This window comes from Lucilia sericata, unplaced genomic scaffold, assembly GCF_015586225.1.
Source record: "Lucilia sericata isolate MDLA Ls3-8-SP2 unplaced genomic scaffold, ASM1558622v1 Contig000402F_arrow, whole genome shotgun sequence".
NCBI lineage: Eukaryota > Metazoa > Arthropoda > Insecta > Diptera > Calliphoridae > Lucilia > Lucilia sericata.
Window position 1 is genome coordinate 266887 of NW_023994420.1, and position 22607 is coordinate 289493.

Consider the following 22607-nt stretch of genomic DNA (forward strand, 5'->3'; position numbering starts at 1 on the left):
TAGACTATAGACTAGACTATAGACTAGACTAGACATAGACTAGACTATAACGAACTATAGACCTATAAGACTAGACTATAGACTAGACTATAGCCTAGACTATAGACTAGACTATAGACTAGACCTACTAGAGGGTAGACTATAGACTAGACTATAAGTAGACATAACTGACTTAGAGACTAGACTAGTAGACTAATGACTATAGACTAGACTATAGACTAGACTATAGACTAGACTATAGAACTAGACTATAGACTAGACTATAGACTAGACTATAGACTAGACTATAGACCTAGACATAGACTAGACTATAGACTAGACTAATAGACTAGACTATAGACTAGACTATAGACTAGACTATATCCCTAGACCTTTGACTTATTATATAGACTAGACGATAAGAATAGACTAGAGACTACACTATAGATTAGTGTACGATAGACGAAGAAGCTTACTACCTATAATTTGCGCCAAAATGACGCCAATATTTTATTTCAAAAAATATACCAACAAATAATAGTAACAATAACAAGTATCGCTAATTAATTATATAAAAAATACACAAAAACAATTTTTTTGAACAACCATTCCTTTTTGAAGTTTTTTTTTAGTTTTCTCGTTCCCCCAAAAAAATGACTCAGCCACAAATAAACATTTATTAGTGATTCTCCTATAAAAATAATTTATTTTCTAACACGACATTAAAGAAATTTTATAAAACTTTCAATAAAGTTAAGCTTTTATAAAAATATTTTAAACAACATTTTTAAATATTTTCTACAGATCAATTTGCATATCTGTTACTCTCCCTCTATCTTTCTCTCTGTTCTCTATTCAAATTAATACTATTATTGATAATTATAATAATAGGGCGCATGCATGTATGTGTGTAACACTGTTAATTTTATTTTTAATTTATCTAATAAGTTGTTTTTGTGTTTTTTTGTTTTGTTTATTTTTTGCTCATTTACAAAGTCAAAATACCAACAACGTGCTGTTAATTTTGTAGTTTGTTTATTTTCTTTGTTTTGTTTTTTTTTAAGTTTTTATTATAAAATCTTTTAAGCAAAAAGAAACTTGTTTTCACACGATAGTTTTTTTTTTTTTAATTCTCACAGTTTATTTGTTTTTTATGCGAATTTTTATTTACTTTTATATTGTTGTTGCTGTGCTGCTGCCGTTTTGGAGTAGGTTAGTAAGTAAATTTAATTTTTATTGTTTTTCTCACTATTTTTAATTTTATTATTTGTGGAAATGGTATAATGTGAATGAAATAAAATCAGATGGAATGGTATGGGATGTGTGATAAAGTTTAATAGTTTTATTAAATGTAATGTACTGGGAACACTGGTACTTTTAGTGTAAAAATGGACATTTTGAGTAAAATTTAACATTTTATGCAAAGTGTGTTTTTATGTAAAATGTAATTTTTGTGTAAAATAATACTTTTTGGTTAAAATGTGTGTCTTTGTGTAAAAATATAAAAATTACAAACAAACAAACAAACAAACAAACAAACAAACAACTAACTAACTAACTAACTAACTAACTAACTAACTAACTACTAACTAACTAACTAACTAACTAACTAACTAACTAACTAACTAACTAACTAACTAACTACTAACTAACTAACTAACTACTAACTAACTAACTAACTAACTAACTAACTAACTAACTAACTAACTAACTAACTAACTAACTACTAACTAACTAACTAACTAACTAACTAACTAACTAACTAACTAACTAACTAACTAACTAACTAACTAACTAACTAACTAACTAACTAACTAACTACTAACTACTACTAACTAACTAACTACTAACTAACTAACTAACTAACTAACTAACTAACTAACTAACTAACTAACTAACTAACTAACTAACTAACTAACTAACTAACTAACTAACTACTAACTAACTAACTAACTAACTAACTAACTAACTAACTAACTAACTAACTAACTAACTAACTAACTAACTAACTAACTACTAACTAACTAACTAACTACTAACTAACTAACTAACTAACTAACTAACTAACTAACTACTAACTAACTAACTAACTAACTAACTAACTAACTAACTAACTAACTAACTAACTAACTAACTAACTAACTAACTAACTAACTAACTAACTAACTAACTAACTAACTAACTAACTAACTAACTAACTAACTAACTAACTAACTAACTAACTAACTAACTAACTAACTAACTAAGTAACTAAGTAAGTAACTAACTAACTAAATAACTACTAACTAACTAAATAACTAACTGACTACTAACTAACTAACTAACTAACTAACTAACTAACTAACTAACTAACTAACTAACTAACTTTCTATCTATCTATCTATCTATCTATCTATCTATCTATCTATCTATCTATCTATCTATCTATCTATCTATCTATCTATCTATCTATCTATCTATCTATCTATCTATCTATCTATCTATCTATCTATCTATCTATCTATCTATCTATCTATCTATCTATCTATCTATCTATCTATCTTCTATCTATCTATCTATCTATCTATCTATCTATCTATCTATCTATCTATCTATCTATCTATCTATCTATCTATCTATCTATCTATCTATCTATCTATCTATCTATCTATCTATCTATCTATCTATCTATCTATCTATCTATCTATCTATCTATCTATCTATCTATCTATCTATCTATCTATCTATCTATCTATCTATCTATCTATCTATCTATCTATCTATCTATCTATCTATCTATCTATCTATCTATCTATCTATCTATCTATCTATCTATCTATCTATCTATCTATCTATCTATCTATCTATCTATCTATCTATCTATCTATCTATCTATCTATCTATCTATCTATCTATCTATCTATCTATCTATCTATCTATCTATCTATCTATCTATCTATCTATCTATCTATCTATCTATCTATCTATCTATCTATCTATCTATCTATCTATCTATCTATCTATCTATCTATCTATCTATCTATCTATCTATCTATCTATCTATCTATCTATCTATCTATCTATCTATCTATCTATCTATCTATCTATCTATCTATCTATCTATCTATCTATCTATCTATCTATCTATCTATCTATCTATCTATCTATCTATCTATCTATCTATCTAACTACTCTTCGTGTAACCAAAATGATTTGGAGTAAGACATGCATACATATGTATGTAAAAAGATACGTTCTATGCAAAAAGAGACATTTGAAAAAATTGGATATTAGAATTTTTGCTTCTTTACCTTTTTGCATATTGATTGTATAAATTCCTAGACAAAGACAAACAAAAAAATTATAAAACATGTCGGAAAAAGATACTCAACATCATAAAAATCAATGTACAAAAGGACAATGACTCATGGGACTAACACCAACTTTAAAGGCACTTTAACTTTGCATACAATTTCTGTGGTATACATACATACACAGATCTCTACATAGATCTTTTATGTATAAAATAGAATTAAGTTTTTGTGTTTTTCAGAAGGATGAGTTTGTAAAGCCATTGTAGTTGTCGAACAAAAAATAGTAATATTTAACAACATTTCTCAATTTGTATACAAATCAAGATTGTCTTTAATTATCGTTGAATAGTTTGATTAATGTCTAGATTTATGTAGCTTTAACTATTGGTCCTACCTATCGACTATAGGAAGTGGTCCTTCTTCTTTCTCAGCCTATAAGTACACACACAATTGCATGATTAAATTAGAGTATGTAACTACTTTTTGGAATTCTACCTCAGTAGAGAAGACATAAGAGACCTTGTGTAATATTTGTGAAAAGATTTTCCACTTCTGTATACATTTTCCTATAACAAAGGACTATTATTAAGACTTTCTTTAAATATTTACTTACTTTAACAGTATTTTTCTCCATCTTTTATATAAAATGTTTAAAAGCTTTAATGTCAAAATTTCATTTAATTTAATGGTATTTTTCTGTATTTTTCTAGGCTCTTATGTCATATAATTCAGATAATAAAGGAGAAAATTGTGACACTAACAAAATCTTAAGGGAATCGGAAATTTAAAATATTTTTAAGTTTCAATTTTAAATCATTTTTAAAAAATTTTTGATAACTCTCTATTAAATTATTAAACAAATTATTTTGAAAATTCCCAAAGTCAAAAACCATTAACATCCACATTTGTACCGTTATTTAAAAGTTAAACAATCTGTCAAAACATTTTCCATTTAATACAGACTAACTAGTGAAAATATCTAAGAAAATAACAGAAATATGTATTTGAATTTTCATCTAGCCCCGACTAACTGTCAAATCATTTAAACCATTATTATACTACTCACGCTTTCACATATACATTAAATTGACATTGGTTGGTGACATTTATGAGAATCAAAATATTTGACAGTATCCAACAAACATATGACATTAAATTTGTTATAAACAATTTATTATTGTTTTTAGTAGTTTTTTTGCTTTATAGTTTTTATTACAATAATATTCACATGTACTGTCAGAAGTGATTTAATGACGGATAAAATATGACAGAAACACATAAACTATTAGGAAAATGATTAAAAGTTATTAACAATCAAAGTGGTTAGAAAAAATGTAATTAAAGTCAAAATAGAGGAAACATAATTTGAGGTAAATGAAAAGTTATTCAATGAGATTTCTTGCCCACAAAGAGAGAGTGGGATTATACTTATAATTAATGAACTTTTTTACACGAAAAGTTAAATTTTTGCACAAAAAGTTACATATTTATACAAAAGGTAAGTTTTTACACAGAAAGTCACTTTTTAAAACAAAAAGTCACTTTTTACACAAAAAGTCACTTTTTACACAAAAAGTCACTTTTTACACAAAAAGTCACTTTTTACACAAAAAGTCACTTTTTACACAAAAAGTCACTTCTTACACAAAAAGTCACTTCTTACACAAAAAGTCACTTCTTACACAAAAAGTCACTTCTTACACAAAAAGTCACTTTTTACACAAAAAGTCACTTTTTACACAAAAAGTCACTTTTTACACAAAAAGTCACTTCTTACACAAAAAGTCACTTCTTACACAAAAAGTCACTTCTTACACAAAAAGTCACTTCTTACACAAAAAGTCACTTCTTACACAAAAAGTCACTTCTTACACAAAAAGTCACTTTTACACAAAAAGTCACTTTTACACAAAAAGTCACTTCTTACACAAAAAGTCACTTCTTACACAAAAAGTCACTTCTTACACAAAAAGTCACTTCTTACACAAAAAGTCACTTCTTACACAAAAAGTCACTTTTACACAAAAAGTCAATTTTTACACAAAAAGTCACTTTTTACACAAAAAGTCACTTCTTACACAAAAAGTCACTTCTTACACAAAAAGTCACTTCTTACACAAAAAGTCACTTCTTACACAAAAAGTCACTTCTTACACAAAAAGTCACTTCTTACACAAAAAGTCACTTTTTACACAAAAAGTCACTTTTTACACAAAAAGTCACTTCTTACACAAAAAGTCACTTCTTACACAAAAAGTCACTTTTTACACAAAAAGTCACTTTTTACACAAAAAGTCACTTTTTACACAAAAGACACCTTTTACACAAAAAGTCACGTTTTACACAAAATAAACTTTTTACCCAAAATGCCACTTTATGTCTAGTCTATAGTCTAGTTAGTCTATAGTCTAGTTAGTCTATAGTCTAGTTAGTCTATAGTCTAGTTAGTCTATAGTCTAGTTAGTAGGGTGATCGATTATTCGACATTTTCCAAAAACCGGTTTTCGAATAGTTCGAATAGTTGACATTTAAAAAAAACCGGTTGATATTTTTCAAATTCAGAAAAAAACCGGTTAACCAGTTTTTCATTATAAATAAAAAAAATATATTTTAATTTGAAAAACTTAATGTTTATGTTTTAATTTGATTAATAAAACATGGCCCGAAATGATTTTTAACAGTTTAAAAGACTATAACTTTAGATCTAGTCGTCTGATTTACATTATTTCTTTAATATAAAACAAGTAAGAAAGTATAGTCGGGCGTGGCCGACCATATGATACCCTACACCAGTTATGAATATTAAATGTGATTTATTTTTCATAATAAAGCATTTATCTTCAATATTCCCTTGTTCCGATACATTTAAGCAATTTATGGATGAAAAACTAATTTTCTGAAAGAGGCTTTATATGGGGGCTAGGGGCAAATATGGACCAAGCCCGATAAAATTTTGTGAATATATTTATATTTACATAATATTTTATTGTGGTAAATTTCATCGCGATATTTGTGTTTATAAGTTAATTTGGGACATTCAAGTAATTTTCTGAAGGGGACTTTGTATGGCAGGGTCATCCAGACTTCTATAAAACTTAGTTGTGCAGCATTTTATCGATATATCTGTATATTTAACATAATTATGAGCTCAAAAGCCCTTTTCGGGGTGTTCTGTTCTATGGGGGCTAGGAGAATAATGGACCGATTTTAACCATTTTCAATAGGCTTCGTCTTCGCCTAATTGACTCAGTATAAAAATTAGGAAAAAAGTGGGACACTTCTGTTAAACATAAGGTACTATGTAATCCTACCTTATTTTAAAAGCCCGGTTTAGGAAATTTGCATAGGCATTCCAACACTTCCATAAAATTTCAGCCGTAAATTAATTATTGTAATTAGAATATAATCTTAAGATTGATAAAATTTTATCAAACAGTTATCAATTTTACAAATATTTTTTTTTAATTAGTTAGGAAAATCAAAAAGTTTTAACCAAAGGAGCTGTAGAAAAATATGCGATAGTTCCTCGACTCGAATATTTTTAAAATTTAGACGGGCTGTATTATTATTTCCTTAAAATTTTCATTTAAATAATCTTTGAATACAAAGCAAATAAAAGTATTCGAAACCGGTTTTTAAAATGTGAAAAAACCGGGTTGTTCGATATTCGAAAAATCAACATTAAGAAAAAACCGACACTGGTAAACCAGATAAAACCGGTTTTAAAATCGGTTGAAGAATCGAGTCGATCACCCTACTAGCTAGTCTATAGTCTAGTTAGTCTAGTCTAGTTAGTCTATAGTCTAGTTAGTCTATAGTCTAGTTAGTCTATAGTCTAGTTAGTCTATAGTCTAGTCTATAGTCTAGTCTATAGTCTAGTTAGTCTATAGTCTAGTCTATAGTCTAGTCTATAGTCTAGTCTATAGTCTAGTTAGTCTATAGTCTAGTCTATAGTCTAGTCTATAGTCTAGTCTATAGTCTAGTCTATAGTCTAGTCTATAGTCTAGTCTATAGTCTAGTCTATAGTCTAGTCTATAGTCTAGTCTATAGTCTAGTCTATAGTCTAGTCTATAGTCTAGTCTATAGTCTAGTCTATAGTCTAGTCTATAGTCTAGTCTATAGTCTAGTCTATAGTCTAGTCTATAGTCTAGTCTATAGTCTAGTCTATAGTCTAGTCTATAGTCTAGTCTATAGTCTAGTCTATAGTCTAGTCTATAGTCTAGTCTATAGTCTAGTCTATAGTCTAGTTAGTCTATAGTCTAGTCTATAGTCTATAGTCTAGTCTATAGTCTAATCTATAGTCTAGTCTATAGTCTAGTCTATAGTCTAGTCTATAGTCTAGTCTATAGTCTAGTCTATAGTCTAGTCTATAGTCTAGTCTATAGTCTAGTCTATAGTCTAGTCTATAGTCTAGTCTATAGTCTAGTCTATAGTCTAGTCTATAGTCTAGTCTATAGTCTAGTCTATAGTCTAGTCTATAGTCTAGTCTATAGTCTAGTCTATAGTCTAGTCTATAGTCTAGTCTATAGTCTAGTCTATAGTCTAGTCTATAGTCTAGTCTATAGTCTAGTCTATAGTCTAGTCTATAGTCTAGTCTATAGTCTAGTCTATAGTCTAGTCTATAGTCTAGTCTATAGTCTAGTCTATAGTCTAGTCTATAGTCTAGTCTATAGTCTAGTCTATAGTCTAGTCTATAGTCTAGTCTATAGTCTAGTCTATAGTCTAGTCTATAGTCTAGTCTATAGTCTAGTCTATAGTCTAGTCTATAGTCTAGTCTATAGTCTAGTCTATAGTCTAGTCTATAGTCTAGTCTATAGTCTAGTCTATAGTCTAGTCTATAGTCTAGTCTATAGTCTAGCTAGTCTATTATAGTCTAGTCTATAGTCTAGTCTATAGTCTAGTCTATAGTCTAGTCTATAGTCTAGTCTATAGTCCTAGTCTATAGTCTAGTCCTATAGTCTAGTCTATAGTCTAGTCTATAGTCTAGTCTATAGTCTAGTCTATAGTCTAGTTCTATAGTCTAGTCTATAGTCTAGTCTATAGTCCTAGTCTATAGTCTAGTCTATAGTCTAGTCTATAGTCTAGTCTATAGTCTAGTCTATAGTCTAGTCTATAGTCTAGTCTATAGTCTAGTCTATAGTCTAGTCTATAGTCTAGTCTATAGTCTAGTCTATAGTCTAGTCTATAGTCTAGTCTATAGTCTAGTCTATAGTCTAGTCTATAGTCTAGTCTATAGTCTAGTCTATAGTCTAGTCTATAGTCTAGTCTATAGTCTAGTCTATAGTCTAGTCTATAGTCTAGTCTATAGTCTAGTCTATAGTCTAGTCTATAGTCTAATCTATAGTCTAGTCTATAAGTCTAGTCTATAGTCTAGTCTATAGTCTACACAAAAAGTAAAATTTTACACAAAAAGCTACTTTTTACCAAAAAGTATTATTTTACACAAAAAGCTACTTTTTACACAAAAAGTAAGTTTTTACACAAAAAAGTCACTTTTACACAAAAAGTCAATTTTCTTAAAAAACGTTACTTTGTAGACAAAAAGTCACATTTTACCCAAAAAGTTCCATTTTACACAAAAAGTAACTACAATTAAGTTTGTTTGTAAAAATTTACACTGTTTCTTCTTCTTTCTATTAAAAACTTTTTAATTAACTGATTCGAAAAAACCAAAAAAAAAACAAAAACTCACCATTCAAAGTATCTTTCCCAGTTGGAACATTATTCGCTGGATTACATTGTAATATATCCGACAACGACAACGAGGAGGCAATCAATTGTCGTTTTTCCTCAAAATTCAGATAATCCATTGAATTACTGCGCTGAGGTGTAACGGTTATTGTAACAGATTTTTGCATTTTAGCCACAACACACAATTGTTGCTGCTGCTGTTGTTGTTGTTGTTGCTGTTGTAGCTGTAAAGCATGTTGGTCATCCTCGGGCTCTTCACATTCGGTTAGAGTAGTGGCTAAAACCAATGAATTGTTATTGGGATGATTTAAATCCTGACTATTGGCATTGCTGGCAGCTTGATAATGATTTAAAAATTGATATGGAGGATTTGGGCAATGGCGGCTGAATAGGAGGGTGGTGGATTTAAAGGGGTGGGAGAAGAGGATTTAACTGCTGCCCCACCACCACCAGCACTGCCATAGGTGTGATGATCATTGGCATTGATGGCAGCCACCAGAGAGGCTAAATTATTACGACTATTGTTTATTAAATGACTGTTTTGCTGCTGTTGCTGCTGTTGCTGCTGTTGTTGTTGTGTGGTAACTGGAGTTGACTGGGATAGTTGTTGATGTTGTTGTTGAAATTTATGTTGCTGCTGTAGTTGAGCCAATAACTGCTGCTGTTGTTGTTGATATTGTGGTGGTGGTATATATTGCTGTTGTTGTATATGTTCTGGTTGTGGTTGTTGCTGCTGCTGCAGTTGATGTTGCTTTTGTTGTTGCTGCTGGTGCTGTTGTTGTTGTTGCTGCATTAGCTGAGCTTGTTGTTGTACAAAATTTGTGGGTATATTTAATTTATTACTACGCATAGACATGTTGAATGTGTGTTTTTAGGAGTTTTCTTATTGTTGTCTTTTGTATCTTTTTCGTGCTAAACAATTAATTTGTTACTGCTCAACTTAACTCTTGAGAATTTGTTTGTAATGTTATAAATGACAAGGGAAATTGTTACATATTCTATTTAATTAAAGGTGTAAATTGTTTAATTGCTTGCTTACAGGTTTACAAGCTGTTTATTCCAAATTGTTTTAAACACGAAACATTTTCCTTTTTTCTTTTATTTAATTGAAGTGGAACACAAAACAACAAACAGTTTATTAGTCACTTGTACAAGAAATCAACAACACTTGCCACACTTTTTTGTTTAACTTAATGATGACGATGGTTTTTCTTTTGTTGTATTACGTTTTTGGGCAGTTAATATTTACAACTAAAAATAAAATCCTGTCTCCTTTGTTTTTATTGTTAAAAGAAGGGGTTGTTTGTGGTTATTTTTCCTTCATGTTTATTTTTGGTATTTTTATATAATAATCTTCATTATCATTATTAATGTTGTTATTAACATCATTATGGTGTTTATTTTGTTGTATTATAAATTTGTAATGTAATACGTTTTCTGTTTTTTTTTTTTTTTTTTTGTGTCAATATTTGAGGAAATTAAGTGGAAATGTGTATTTTTTTTATTTATTAATAATGGAAGCAAACTTTTTTACACTTTTATTTGTCAACAAAACACTTGGGAACACTTTAAATAATTTATTAATATTATGGCATCTCTAGAACTGGAAAATTTTCAAAATTAAATAAATATTTTAAAAATTTAATGATTTTAAGGAAATCATGACAAGTTTGTCATTCTGTGTAGTAACGAAGAATAGCATTTTCTTATTTTTAAATGATAGTTTTACACATTTTTAGCAGAAAATGTAAAATTTTACAACCGAAATTAATATTTGATACGAAATTAAACATTTTTTCCCCAAAAGTGATATTTTACATAAAAGTTAGTTTTACACAAAAGTAACTTTTTACACAAAAATCACTTTTTTCACAAAGTCACTTTTTACACACAAAAGTAACTTTTTACACAAAAGTCACTTTTTACACAAAAAGTCACTTTTTACACAAAAAGTTACTTTATATACAAAAAAGTAAGTTTTTACACAAATAGTAACTTTTTACACAATATGGTACTTTTTACACAAAAAGTAACTTTTTACACATAAAGTAACTTTTTACACAAAAGTCAATACATATTTACACAAAAAGTCAATATTTACACAAAAAGTAACTTTTTCACATAAAGTAACTTTTTACACAAAAAGTATATTTTACACAAAAACTATATTTTACACAAAAAGTAACTTTTTACATAAAAGTGACTTTTACACAAAAAGTTGCTAAAAAAGTGACTTTTTACACAAAAACTAACTTTTTACACAAAAAGTCACGTTTCACACAAAAGCTAACTTTTTACACAAAAAGCCACTTTTTACACAAAAAGTCACTTTTTACACAAAAAGCCACTTTTTACACAAAAAGTCACTTATACACAAAAAAGCCACTTTTACACAAAAAAGTCACTTTTTACACAAAAAGCCACTTTTTACAACAAAAAGTCACTTTTACACAAAAAGTCACTTTTTACACAAAAAGTCACTTTTTACACAAAAAAGTAACTTTTTACACAAAAAGCCACTTTTTACACAAAAAGTCACTTTTTTCACAAAAAGCGACTTTTACACAAAAAGTTACTTTTTACACAAAAAGTAACTTTTTATACATAAAGGAACTTTTTAACACAAAAAGTCACTTTTTACACAAAAAGTCACTTTTTACAACAAAAAGTTACTTTATATACAAAAAAGTAAGTTTTTAACACAAATAGTAACTTTTTACACAATATGGTACTTTATACACAAACAGTAACTTTTTACACATAAAGTAACTTTTTACACAAAAAGTCAATACATATTTACACAAAAAGTCAATATTTACACAAAAAGTAACTTTTTTCACATAAAGAACTTTTTACACAAAAAGTATATTTTTACACAAAAACTATATTTTTACACAAAAAGTAACTTTTTACATAAAAGTGACTTTATTACCACAAAAAGTTGCTAAAAAAGTGACTTTTTACACAAAAAGTTGCTAAAAAAGTTACTTTTTACACAAAAAGTTGCTAAAAAAGTTACTTTTTACACAAAACTAACTTTTTACACAAAAAAGTCACGTTTCACACAAAAGCTAACTTTTTACACAAAAAGCCACTTTTTACACAAAAAGTAACTTTTACACAAAAAGCCACTTTTTACACAAAAAGTCACTTTTACACAAAAAGCCACTTTTTACACACAAAAAGTCACTTTTTACACAAAAAGCCACTTTTTACAACAAAAAGTCACTTTTACACAAAAGTCACTTTTTACACAAAAAGTAACTTTTTACACAAAAAGTTACTCTTTACACAAAAGTAACTTTTTACACAAAAAGTTCTTTTTACACAAAAGTTACTTTTTACACAAAAAGTTACTCCATACACAAAAGGTACTTTTACACAAGAAGTCACTTTTACAACAAAAGTAACTTTTTACACAAAAAGTAACTTTTATAAACAAAAAGTAATTTTTACACAGAAAGTAACTTTTTACACAGAAAGTAACTTTTTACACAAAAAGTATATTTTTACAACAAAAAGTTACTTTTTACAACAAGTCACTTTTTACACAAAAAGTTACTCATACACAAAAAGTCACATTTTACACAAAAAGTCACCTTTACACAAAAGTCGCTTTTTACAACAAAAAAGTCACTTTTTACACAAAAAGTTACTTTATACACACTTTTTTACACAAAAAGTCACTTTTTACACAAAAGTACTCTTTACAGAAAAAGTTACTTTTTAACAACAAAAAAGTCACTTTTTACACAAAAAGTCACTTTTACACTTTAGTTTTTACACAAAAAGGGGTGTTTTTACTTGAAAATTTACACAAAGCTTACTTTTTACATAAAAACGCAGGCTTTACACCAAAAACGCTAAAGCTAATTTTTTACTTAAAATCCCAGTTTCATTTTAATTAAATCTATAATGAGTTCATGAACTCTAATTCCATAAATACTACTCGATTACTTGCATAAAGAACTCGAGCCTTTTCTTCTTATTTGTACCCTTTATAATGTCTCTCATTAATCCTTACAATTACACCTAATAAACTCCCCTTTTTTACCAAATCGTTAAATCCTACTCGTCTGCCAAACACTTCAAATGTCATTAAAATTATCTCAGCAACACTTGCGATTAAAATTTTTGACATTTTATTAAAATAGACACATATTTAAACACATATTAAGACACATTTTTACAAGTATCATTAACTTAAATGTTTTAAAAATTCTTTTATTAAGAAGTAAAAATGTTGCAAAAAAGAAAACAGAGGAGGAATTAAACACATTGAAGAAGTTAAGGCAAAGCCACCAAACAAACAATTGAAAAAAAGTGACAGACAGTTCAAGTATGCCCTCACTACATGGAGTTGCCAACACACACACACATCAGACATGCATCATACATGGAGGCATGAGGAAGAGGAGGAGTACACAACAGACAGTAGCAGCAGTAAGGGACCAAAAAAAAAAACAATTTAAAAATTATGAATAGAATTGATGACTGAAACAATACAAAAGAGAAATAATAATGACAGGAAAAATATTTGCAAATATGAAGGCAATCCGAAGAATAGAAGGACAGGTATATGAAAAAGCTTGTAAAAGGCATTATTTTAGTTCAAAAAAAACTAAAATATATTCCAGCAAATGCAAAATTTTAGTTGTCTCAACAAAAAATTTAAAGAAAACTTGATAATTTCTAATCTAAGGAACATTTAGTTGTCACAACAAAAGTTAATAAAAGCAACTAAATAAAATATAAAATATTGAAGTTATCATTTAAAACACTTAAATTAAGCATACAATAAAATTTATAGAACCCAAAATGGTATTGCTATTAAAACTGAGATCTATTTCCGACTTTCCCACTAACAGAAAATCATTGGAGTATCTCTACTAATCCCACAAAACCTTCACAATAATAAAACAATTGCAAAAAGGAAATAAAAGAACAAAAGATTTAATAAGAAATGTTGCAGCAAAAAAAAAATGATAATCTAAGGTAAGAGCGGGAGAAGTCCCAGTAAAGGGTAGAAGTATGCCTTTCCATCAAGAGCCAACCACTTGACAGGACAGCAGCCGGTACTTCAAATTTATTGTCTGAAATGTGAGCGCAAAAAAAATCAAATCACACAAAATAAAAAGAATGTTCAAAAAAATAATAAATTGAAGCAACAACAAAAACAAAAAAAGCCAACAAAATACTAAATTGAAGGAAGTTGTTGTATAAAACAATTGAGGGATTTTTATTATCTACATACATGTTCATATGAACAGATGAATGTACTTCGAATTTATTGTTATTAAGATTGTTTAAGAGACGAAGGAAGGAGGAAATCAAACAGACATGGATTAAAATGACACAGCACAGTGGTGTAGAGGGCAGCAAAAAGTGGAATTCCAATCGACTGAAATCCAACTAAAAATGAACTATAACCAAACTGGAAAAGGACTAGAACTGAACAAGAACAGAACCAGAAAAGAACTAGAACAGAACCAGAACTGAACTAGAACTGAACTAGAACTAAACTAAAACTAAACTAGAAATAAACTAGAACTAAACTAGAACTAAACTAGAACTAAACTAGAACTAAAATAGAACTGAACTAGAACTGAACTAGCACTGAACTAGCACTGAACTAGAACTGAACTAGAACTGAACTAGAACTGAACTAGAACTGAACTAGAACTGAACTAGAACTGAACTAGAACTGCATTAGAACTGAACTAGAACTGCATTAGAACTGAACTAGAACTGAACTAGAACTGAACTAGAACTGAACTAGAACTGACTAGAACTGAACTAGAACTGAACTAGAACTGAACTAGAACTGAACTAGAACTGAACTAGAACTTGAACTAGACACTGAACTAGAACTGAACTAGAACTGAACTAAACTGACTAGAACTGAACTAGAACTGAACTAGAACTGAACTAGAACTGAACTAGAACTGAAAACTAGAACTGAACTAGAACTGAACTAGAACTGAACTATAACTGAACTAGAACTGAAACTAGAACTGAACTAGAACTGAACTAGAACTGACTAGAAACTGAACTAGAACTGAACTAGAACGACTAGAACTGAACTAGAACTGACTAGAACTGAACTAGAACTGACTAGAACTGAACTAGAACTGAACTAGAACTGAACTAGAACTGGGAAACTAGAACTTAACTAGAACTGAACTAGAACTGAACTAGAACTGAACTAGAAACTGAACTAGAACTGAACTAGAACTGAACTAAACTGAACTAAAACTGAACTAGAAACTGAACTAGAACTGAACTAGAACTGAACTAGAACTGAACTAGAACTGAACTAGAACTGAACTAGAAACTGAACTAGAACTGAACTAGAACTGAACTAGAACTGAACTAGAACTGAACTAGAACTGAACTAGAACTGAACTAGAACTGAACTAGAACTGAACTAGAACTGAACTAGAACTGAACTAGAACTGAACTAGAACTAGAACTGAACTAGAACTGAACTAGAACTGAACTAGAACTGAACTAGAACTGAACTAGAACTGAACTAGAACTGAACTAGAACTGAACTAGAACTGAACTAGAACTGAACTAGAACTAGAACTGAACTAGAAGTAGAACTGAACTAGAACTAGAACTGAATTAGAACTAGAACTGAACTAGAACTGAACTAGAACTGAACTAGAACTGAACTAGAACTGAACTAGAACTGAACTAGAACCTGAACTAGAACTGAACTAGAACTGAACTAGAACTGAACTAGAACTGAATTAGAACTGAACTAGAACTCCCTCCCTAACCTCCCAAATTTAATAGTTTTCTATTTTAACACTTTTATTTACAACTAATATTATAGTCACTAATCTTAGTTTTTGCAAACTTTTAACTAAAGTTTTAAAAATTATAGAAAAAAAAATGTTTCATTATTTAATTTAGTTGTTTTTTTTTTTTTTTGCTCATGTTCACAATTCTTTTGAAATGTGTTGTATTTAAATGCAGTTCCTTATTTCTTTTATTATACTTTTATTTTTTCATGTTGTGTAATTTTTTTATTTTTTTTTTTTTTTTTTTTTTTTTTTTTGTAAAAAAAAGTAATTTTATACAATTACAATATTATTTAGTTGTTAACAGCCTCCATAAAGAATTGTGGAAAAGATGATGAGGGGTTTTCAGATGCTGGTGTTGGGTCTTTGGGTTGGGTTCGTTCTTGTCTTTTGTTAAATTTCAATTGTAGGAAAAATATTTTATAATTCTTCGTTATTGTTGTTGTTGTTGATGGTGTAGTTTACAAATTGTTGTTGGGGATATTGTGTTTAAGGGGGGTTTCTCTAAGACATGATGGAATTACAATGCCACTGGGCTAAAATTGTAAATATAATAGAATTATCATTAAAGTGGCGCCAAATTTTCTATAGTTTTGCTTTTACAGAAATTGATTGGTATTTTTCTTGTAAAACTAAGTTTTTTTTTTTCCTTTTAAAAGTAAACAAAATTTGTTAAAAATGAAAAGTTTAAAAGAATATTTCTTGTGAAAAAGGGTGATTTAAAAGGAGAGAAAATCGAATAAGTAATAAATTTTTCGAGTTAGCTGAAGTAGAAATGGAAGAGAACTGATACAGATTTGATTCAAATTTGATAAAGGACTGATTTAAAACTGAACTAATATAAGATTCATTTTAACTGATTGTAAACATCCTACCTGTCTTCTACATATCTAGTAAATTGATGAAATCATGTCAAAAGAAAAATTCACACATAAATGAGCTTTTTTCCTGTGTAACACGTATTATTTATTTTTTCAATTTTTCTCCTAAAGCCTTTAAAACACAACATCTTTAGTGGATAAATACGTCTTTAATTTTGTGTAAAGCTCTAGGGAAATTTATCTGTTTTTCGTAGAAACTACTTAAGATATAAAGAAAATAAAGAGTACAAGAGGTAGACAAGATGAAAAACATACATGTTTTTCTTTTTGAAGAAAAAAATGCTCAAAAAACGAAATGAAGTAAAAAAAAAGAAAATAAAACGTGTTAAGAATTTAAGATGTTTAAATCTATTTTTATTATTTTATTGTACTGATAAGCCTATTTAAACTTTAATACACACCTTGGGAAAAAGACAATTGTAATTGAAGATGAAATAAGACGCAGGCAGGTGTAAAACTACTGCAAAGTAGATAAAACGTTTTTTTATCCTTAAATTGCTTTTAAGTTTATTGAACTTTATCCTTGAGTAAAGAAGAAAGGATTTGCTTTTGTCTTGTTTTTAATGAATCAGTTATAATTAATGGTTACGAACGACAAAAACAAAAAATATAAGAAAACATGATGTTAAAAATAAGGTTTGAAATTTGCACAATGGGCTTGAAGCGTACTTTTTAAGTTGAAGTTCAGTCAGTTCTGGTATAGTGCTAGTTCAGTTCTAGTTCAGTGCTAGTTCAGTGCTAGTTCAGTTCTAGTTCAGTTCTAGTTCAGTTCTAGTTCAGTTCTAGTTCAGTTCTATTTCAGTTCTAGTTCAGTTCTAGTTCAGTTCTAGTTCAGTTCTAGTTCAGTTCTAGTTCAGTTCTAGTTCAGTTCTAGTTCAGTTCTAGTTCAGTTCTAGTTCTAGTTCAGTTCTAGTTCAGTTCTAGTTCAGTTCTAGTTCTGTTCTAGTTCTGTTCTACTCCTGTTCTAGTTCTGTTATAGTTCCGTTCTAGTTCTGTTCTAGTTCTGTTCTAGTTCTGTTCTAGTTCTGATTTAGTTCTGTTCTAGTTCTGTTCTAGTTCTGTTCTAGTCCTGTTCTAGTCCTGTTCTAGTCCTGTTCTAGTCCTGTTCTAGTCCTGTTCTAGTTCTGTTCTACTTCTGTTCTAGTTCAGTTCTACTTCTGTTCTAGTTCAGTTCTGGTTCTGTTCTAGTTCTGTTCTAGTTCTGTTCTAGTTCTGTTCTAGTTCTGTTCTAGTTCTGTTCTAGTTCTGTTCTAGTTCTGTTCTAGTTCTGTTCTAGTTCTGTTCTAGTTCTGTTTCTAGTTCTGTTCTAGTTCTGTTCTAGTTCTGTTCTAGTTCTGTTCTAGTTCTGTTCTAGTTCTGTTCTAGTTCTGTTCTAGTTCTGTTCTAGTTCTGTTCTAGTTCTGTTCTAGTTCTGTTCTAGTTCTGTTCTAGTTCTGTTCTAGTTCTGTTCTAGTTCTGTTCTAGTTCTGTTCTAGTTCTGTTCTAGTTCTGTTCTAGTTCTGTTCTAGTTCTGTTCTAGTTCTGTTCTAGTTCTGTTCTAGTTCTGTTCTAGTTCTGTTCTAGTTCTGTTCTAGTTCTGTTCTAGTTCTGTTCTAGCTCTGTTCTAGTTCTGTTCTAGTTCTGTTCTAGTTCTGTTCTAGTTCTGTTCTAGTTCTGTTCTAGTTCTGTTCTAGTTCTGTTCTAGCTCTGTTCTAGTTCTGTTCTAGTTCTGTTCTAGTTCTGTTCTAGTTCTGTTCTAGTTCTGTTCTAGTTCTGTTCTAGTTCTGTTCTAGTTCTGTTCTAGTTCAGTTCTAGTTCAGTTCTAGTTCAGTTCTAGTTCAGTTCTAGTTCAGTTCTAGTTCATTTCTAGTTCAGTTCTAGTTCAGTTCTGTTCTGTTCTAGTTCAGTTCTAGTTCTGTTCTGTTCTGTTCTGTTCTAGTTTAGTTCTAGTTCTGTTCTGTTCTAGTTCTGTTCTAGTTCTGTTCTAGTTCTGTTCTAGTTCTGTTCTAGTTCTGTTCTAGTTCTGTTCTAGTTCTGTTGTAGTTCTGTTCTAGTTCTGTTCTAGTTCTGTTCTAGTTCTGTTCTAGTTCTGTTCTAGTTCTGTTCTAGTTCTGTTCTAATTCTGTTCTAGTTCTGTTCTAGTTCTGTTCTAGTTCTAATTCTGTTCTGTTCTAGTTCAGTTCTAGTTCTGTTCTGTTTTAGTTCTGTTCAAGTTCTAGTTCTGTTTTTGTTCTGTTCTAGTTCTATTCTACTTCAGTTACTGTCTTATAATTTTTAGTAAAATTTTTTACTCTTACCCAAGAGTGGCCACAACCAGATGAATACAAATATGGAAACACCATTATCGTCATTGTCATTTTGCATCATAATGACATTTAGTCCTAAAACAATGAAGTCAACAATAATGGCGCTGAGAGAAAAAATATCTAACATGATGTTCACAGTTTCTAGCAGTTGTTATATGGTACGAATACTAACGAGGCTTTAAAAGTCGTAGGCATCTAGTAGTTAGTTGCAGGTTTGAGTAAATTGTTTGCAGTTTAAAATATTAGCAAAAAAAATCAACTTACACATGACTAAAAATATAAAATGTTGAATGAAGCAAAATTCAGAAAGTAGAGGTGGTAGTTAGTGGAAGAAGGAAAACAGCCTAAAGGGCCTACTAAGGTTTTTATATTCACATGTGTAAAAGTTTGAATTTGTTCCTTTAGTATTATTTTCTTTTTTTTTTGTTCCAAAAAAGTTGTACTTTAAAACTAAAAGTACTTCTTTTGCTTTGTGAGCTTTTTTTGTGGGACGTCCTTTGTTTAGAACTTTGAGGTGGTAAAAAATACTTTTTTTAATTTCTCAAAAGGTCTATAAATTTAAAGTAATTATTAAAAGATACATCAACTAAGTTAAAAATCTGTTTAAAATTTAAAAATATTTCAATTAAGTTTTCAAAATACATAGTGCGAAATTTGATCTATCATTGACCTGAAAAGTTATACCAAACTGGTCACCCAGTTAAAACTAGTTCCCTTTTAAATCACAAAACATCAAAAAAAAAAAACGAATAGTAACATAATGTCAGATTGTCCGTTATTATTTTTCTCAAACAAAAACAGAAACAACTGATTATTATGGTGAATTGTAATGTTTTAGTACATTAAAGGCCACTCACTCTCATTACTATAGAATAACAACAAAAAATACCCAACAACAATATAACAACTGACAGTTGCTGAGACTATATAGTGACTAGTAAGTAACTAGTGCAATATATAATAAAATTTTTTGCTATTGTTTGTTGTTTCTTATTGTTAAATTGTTGTTTTGCGGTGAGAAAAAAAAATTAAAAAACTTTTGATGAAAGAAACAGCAACAACAAAAAAAGCCTTAAATTTTTTTAGTTTTATTGTTGCATTTTTTCAGCTTTTAATAGGTTTGTTGTTTTTTTTTTTTCTTTTTTGTGGCTTTTGTTGTTATAGTTGTTGCTGGTAACTTGCTTTTTATAAAAACAACTATATTTAGTACAATGAACTTTTCTAGTTCACTAGTTAAAAAGTCATTCATTCGTTCAATCCCTCTTAAAAATACGAGTAAAAAATAATCACTGCTGTTTTGGTTTTCACAGATTTTCCTTGTTTTTCTGTTGTTGTTGTTGTTTTTGTATTGACCAACTACCATAGTTTTTTAAACTCTTATATTTAAACGTGTTAGTATGAGAACAATAAATGATTGATGTTGGGAGCACTGTTGCCAATTTGACGATTTTTTTCCTCAAATTTGAGAAACGGGATTTAGCGCTTATAGTCTAGTCTGTAGTCGATAGTTTGACCATTTTTTCCTCAAATTTGAGAAACGGGATTTAGCGCTTATAGTCTATAGTCTGGTCTATAGTCTACTCTATAGTCTTGTCTATAGTCTAGTCTATACAATAGTCTCTAGTCTAGTCTATACACTAGTCTCTAGTCTAGTCTAGTCTCTAGTGTAGTCTATAGACTAGTCTCTATTCTAGTCTATAGACTAGACAAGAGACTAGTATATAGACTAGACTAGAGACTAGTGTATAGACTAGACTATAGACAAGACTATAGAGTAGACTATAGACCAGACTATAGACTATAAGTCTAGTCTCTAGTCTATAGACTAGACTAGAGACTAGTGTATAGACTAGACTAGAGGCTAGTGTATAGACTAGACTAGAGACTAGTGTATAGACTAGACTAGCGGCTAGTGTATAGACTAGACTATAGAGTAAACTATCGTCAAACTATCGACTATAAGCTAGTCCATAGACTAGTCTATAGTCTAGTCTATAGTCTAGTCTATAGTCTAGTCTATAGTAGTCTATAGTCTAGTCTATAGTCTAGTCTATAGTCTAGTCTATAGTCTAGTCTATAGTCTAGTCTATAGTCTAGTCTATAGTCTAGTCTATAGTCTAGTCTATAGTCTAGTCTATAGTCTAGTCTATAGTCTAGTCTATAGTCTAGTCTATAGTCTAGTCTATAGTCTAGTCTATAGTCTAGTCTATAGTCTAGTCTATAGTCTAGTCTATAGTCTAGTCTATAGTCTAGTCTATAGTCTAGTCTATAGTCTAGTCTATAGTCTAGTCTATAGTATAGTCTATAGTCTAGTCTATAGTCTAGTCTATAGTCTAGTCTATAGTATAGTCTATAGTCTAGTCTATAGTCTAGTCTATAGTCTAGTCTATAGTCTAGTCTATAGTCTAGTCTATAGTCTAGTCTATAGTCTAGTCTACAGTCTAGTCTATAGTCTAGTCTATAGTCTAGTCTATAGTCTAGTCTATAGTCTAGTCTATAGTCTAGTCTATAGTCTAGTCTATAGTCTAGTCTATAGTCTAGTCTATAGTCTAGTCTATAGTCTAGTCTATAGTGCAGTCTATAGGCTAGTCTATAGGCTAGTCTATAGTCTAGTCTATTATAGTCTATAGTCTAGTCTATAGTCCAGTCTATAGTCTAGTCTATAGTCTAGTCTATAGTCTAGTCTATAGTCTAGTCTATAGTCCAGTCTAGTCTATAGTCTAGTCTATAGTCCAGTCTAGTCTATAGTCTAGTCTATAGTCTAGTCTATAGTCTAGTCTATAGTCTAGTCTATAGTCTAGTCTATAGTCTAGTCTCATGTCTAGTCTAGTCTAGTTCTAGTATAGTCTAGTCTATAGTTCTAGTCTAGTCTATAGTCTAGTCTAGTCTATAGTCTAGTCTATAGTCTAGTCTATAGTCTAGTCTATAGTCTAGTCTATAGTCTAGTCTATAGTCTAGTCTATAGTCTAGTCTATAGTCTAGTTTATAGTCTAGTCTATAGTCTAGTCTATAGTCTAGTCTATAGCCTAGTCTATAGTCTAGTCTATAGTCTAGTCTATAGTCTAGTCTATAGTGTAGTCTATAGTCTAGTCTATAGGCTAGTCTATAGGCTAGTCTATAGTCTAGTCTGTAGTGTAATCCATAGTGTAGCCTATAGTCTAGTCTATAGTCTAGTCTATAGTGTAGTCTATAGTCTAGTCTATAGTCTAGTCTATAGTCTAGTCTATAGTCTAGTCTATAGTCTAGTCTATAGGCTAGTCTATAGGCTAGTCTATAGTCTAGTCTATAGTGTAATCTATAGTGTAGCCTATAGTCTAATCTATAGTCTAGTCTATAGTCTAGTCTATAGTCTAGTCTATAGTCTAGTCTATATATTAATCTGTAATCTAGTCTATAGTCAAGTCTATAGTCTAGTCTATAGTCTAATCTATAGTTTAGTCTATAGTCTAACATGATTTGAAGAAATTGGCAACACTGGTTGAGGGTTTCGAACGAAGAAAGCCAAGTGAAGTATAAATGTGAAATAAAATGAAAACAATTTATACAGTAATAATTACAACAATAAATGCCAGACGAAACCACATAACATTTAATTTGTTGTATATAACAAAAAATAGTTGCAATAACAACAACAGCAGCAGCAGTAAACAAGTGAGAAGTATTTAATTA

At 29.6% G+C, this 22607-nt stretch overlaps 2 protein-coding genes across 3 annotated transcripts in view; both read right to left on the reverse strand.

Annotated features, from left to right (window-relative positions):
* The window catches only part of LOC119604547 (myb-like protein I), a 178182-nt gene extending 168946 nt beyond the window's left edge, over positions 1–9236 (reverse strand). For both annotated transcript variants that reach the window (XM_037957223.1, XM_037957222.1), the window contains exon 1: positions 8965–9236. In XM_037957223.1, the coding sequence (XP_037813151.1) occupies positions 8965–9130 (166 nt within the window). In that variant the 5' untranslated portion in view covers positions 9131–9236. The remainder of the gene's footprint in view (positions 1–8964) is intronic.
* The window catches only part of LOC119604550 (putative cyclin-dependent serine/threonine-protein kinase DDB_G0272797/DDB_G0274007), a 28192-nt gene continuing 14545 nt past the window's right edge, over positions 8961–22607 (reverse strand). Inside the window, exon 2 of the mRNA XM_037957228.1 lies at positions 8961–10566. Within this exon, the coding sequence (XP_037813156.1) occupies positions 9313–9819 (507 nt within the window). The 5' untranslated portion in view covers positions 9820–10566 and the 3' untranslated portion in view covers positions 8961–9312. The remainder of the gene's footprint in view (positions 10567–22607) is intronic.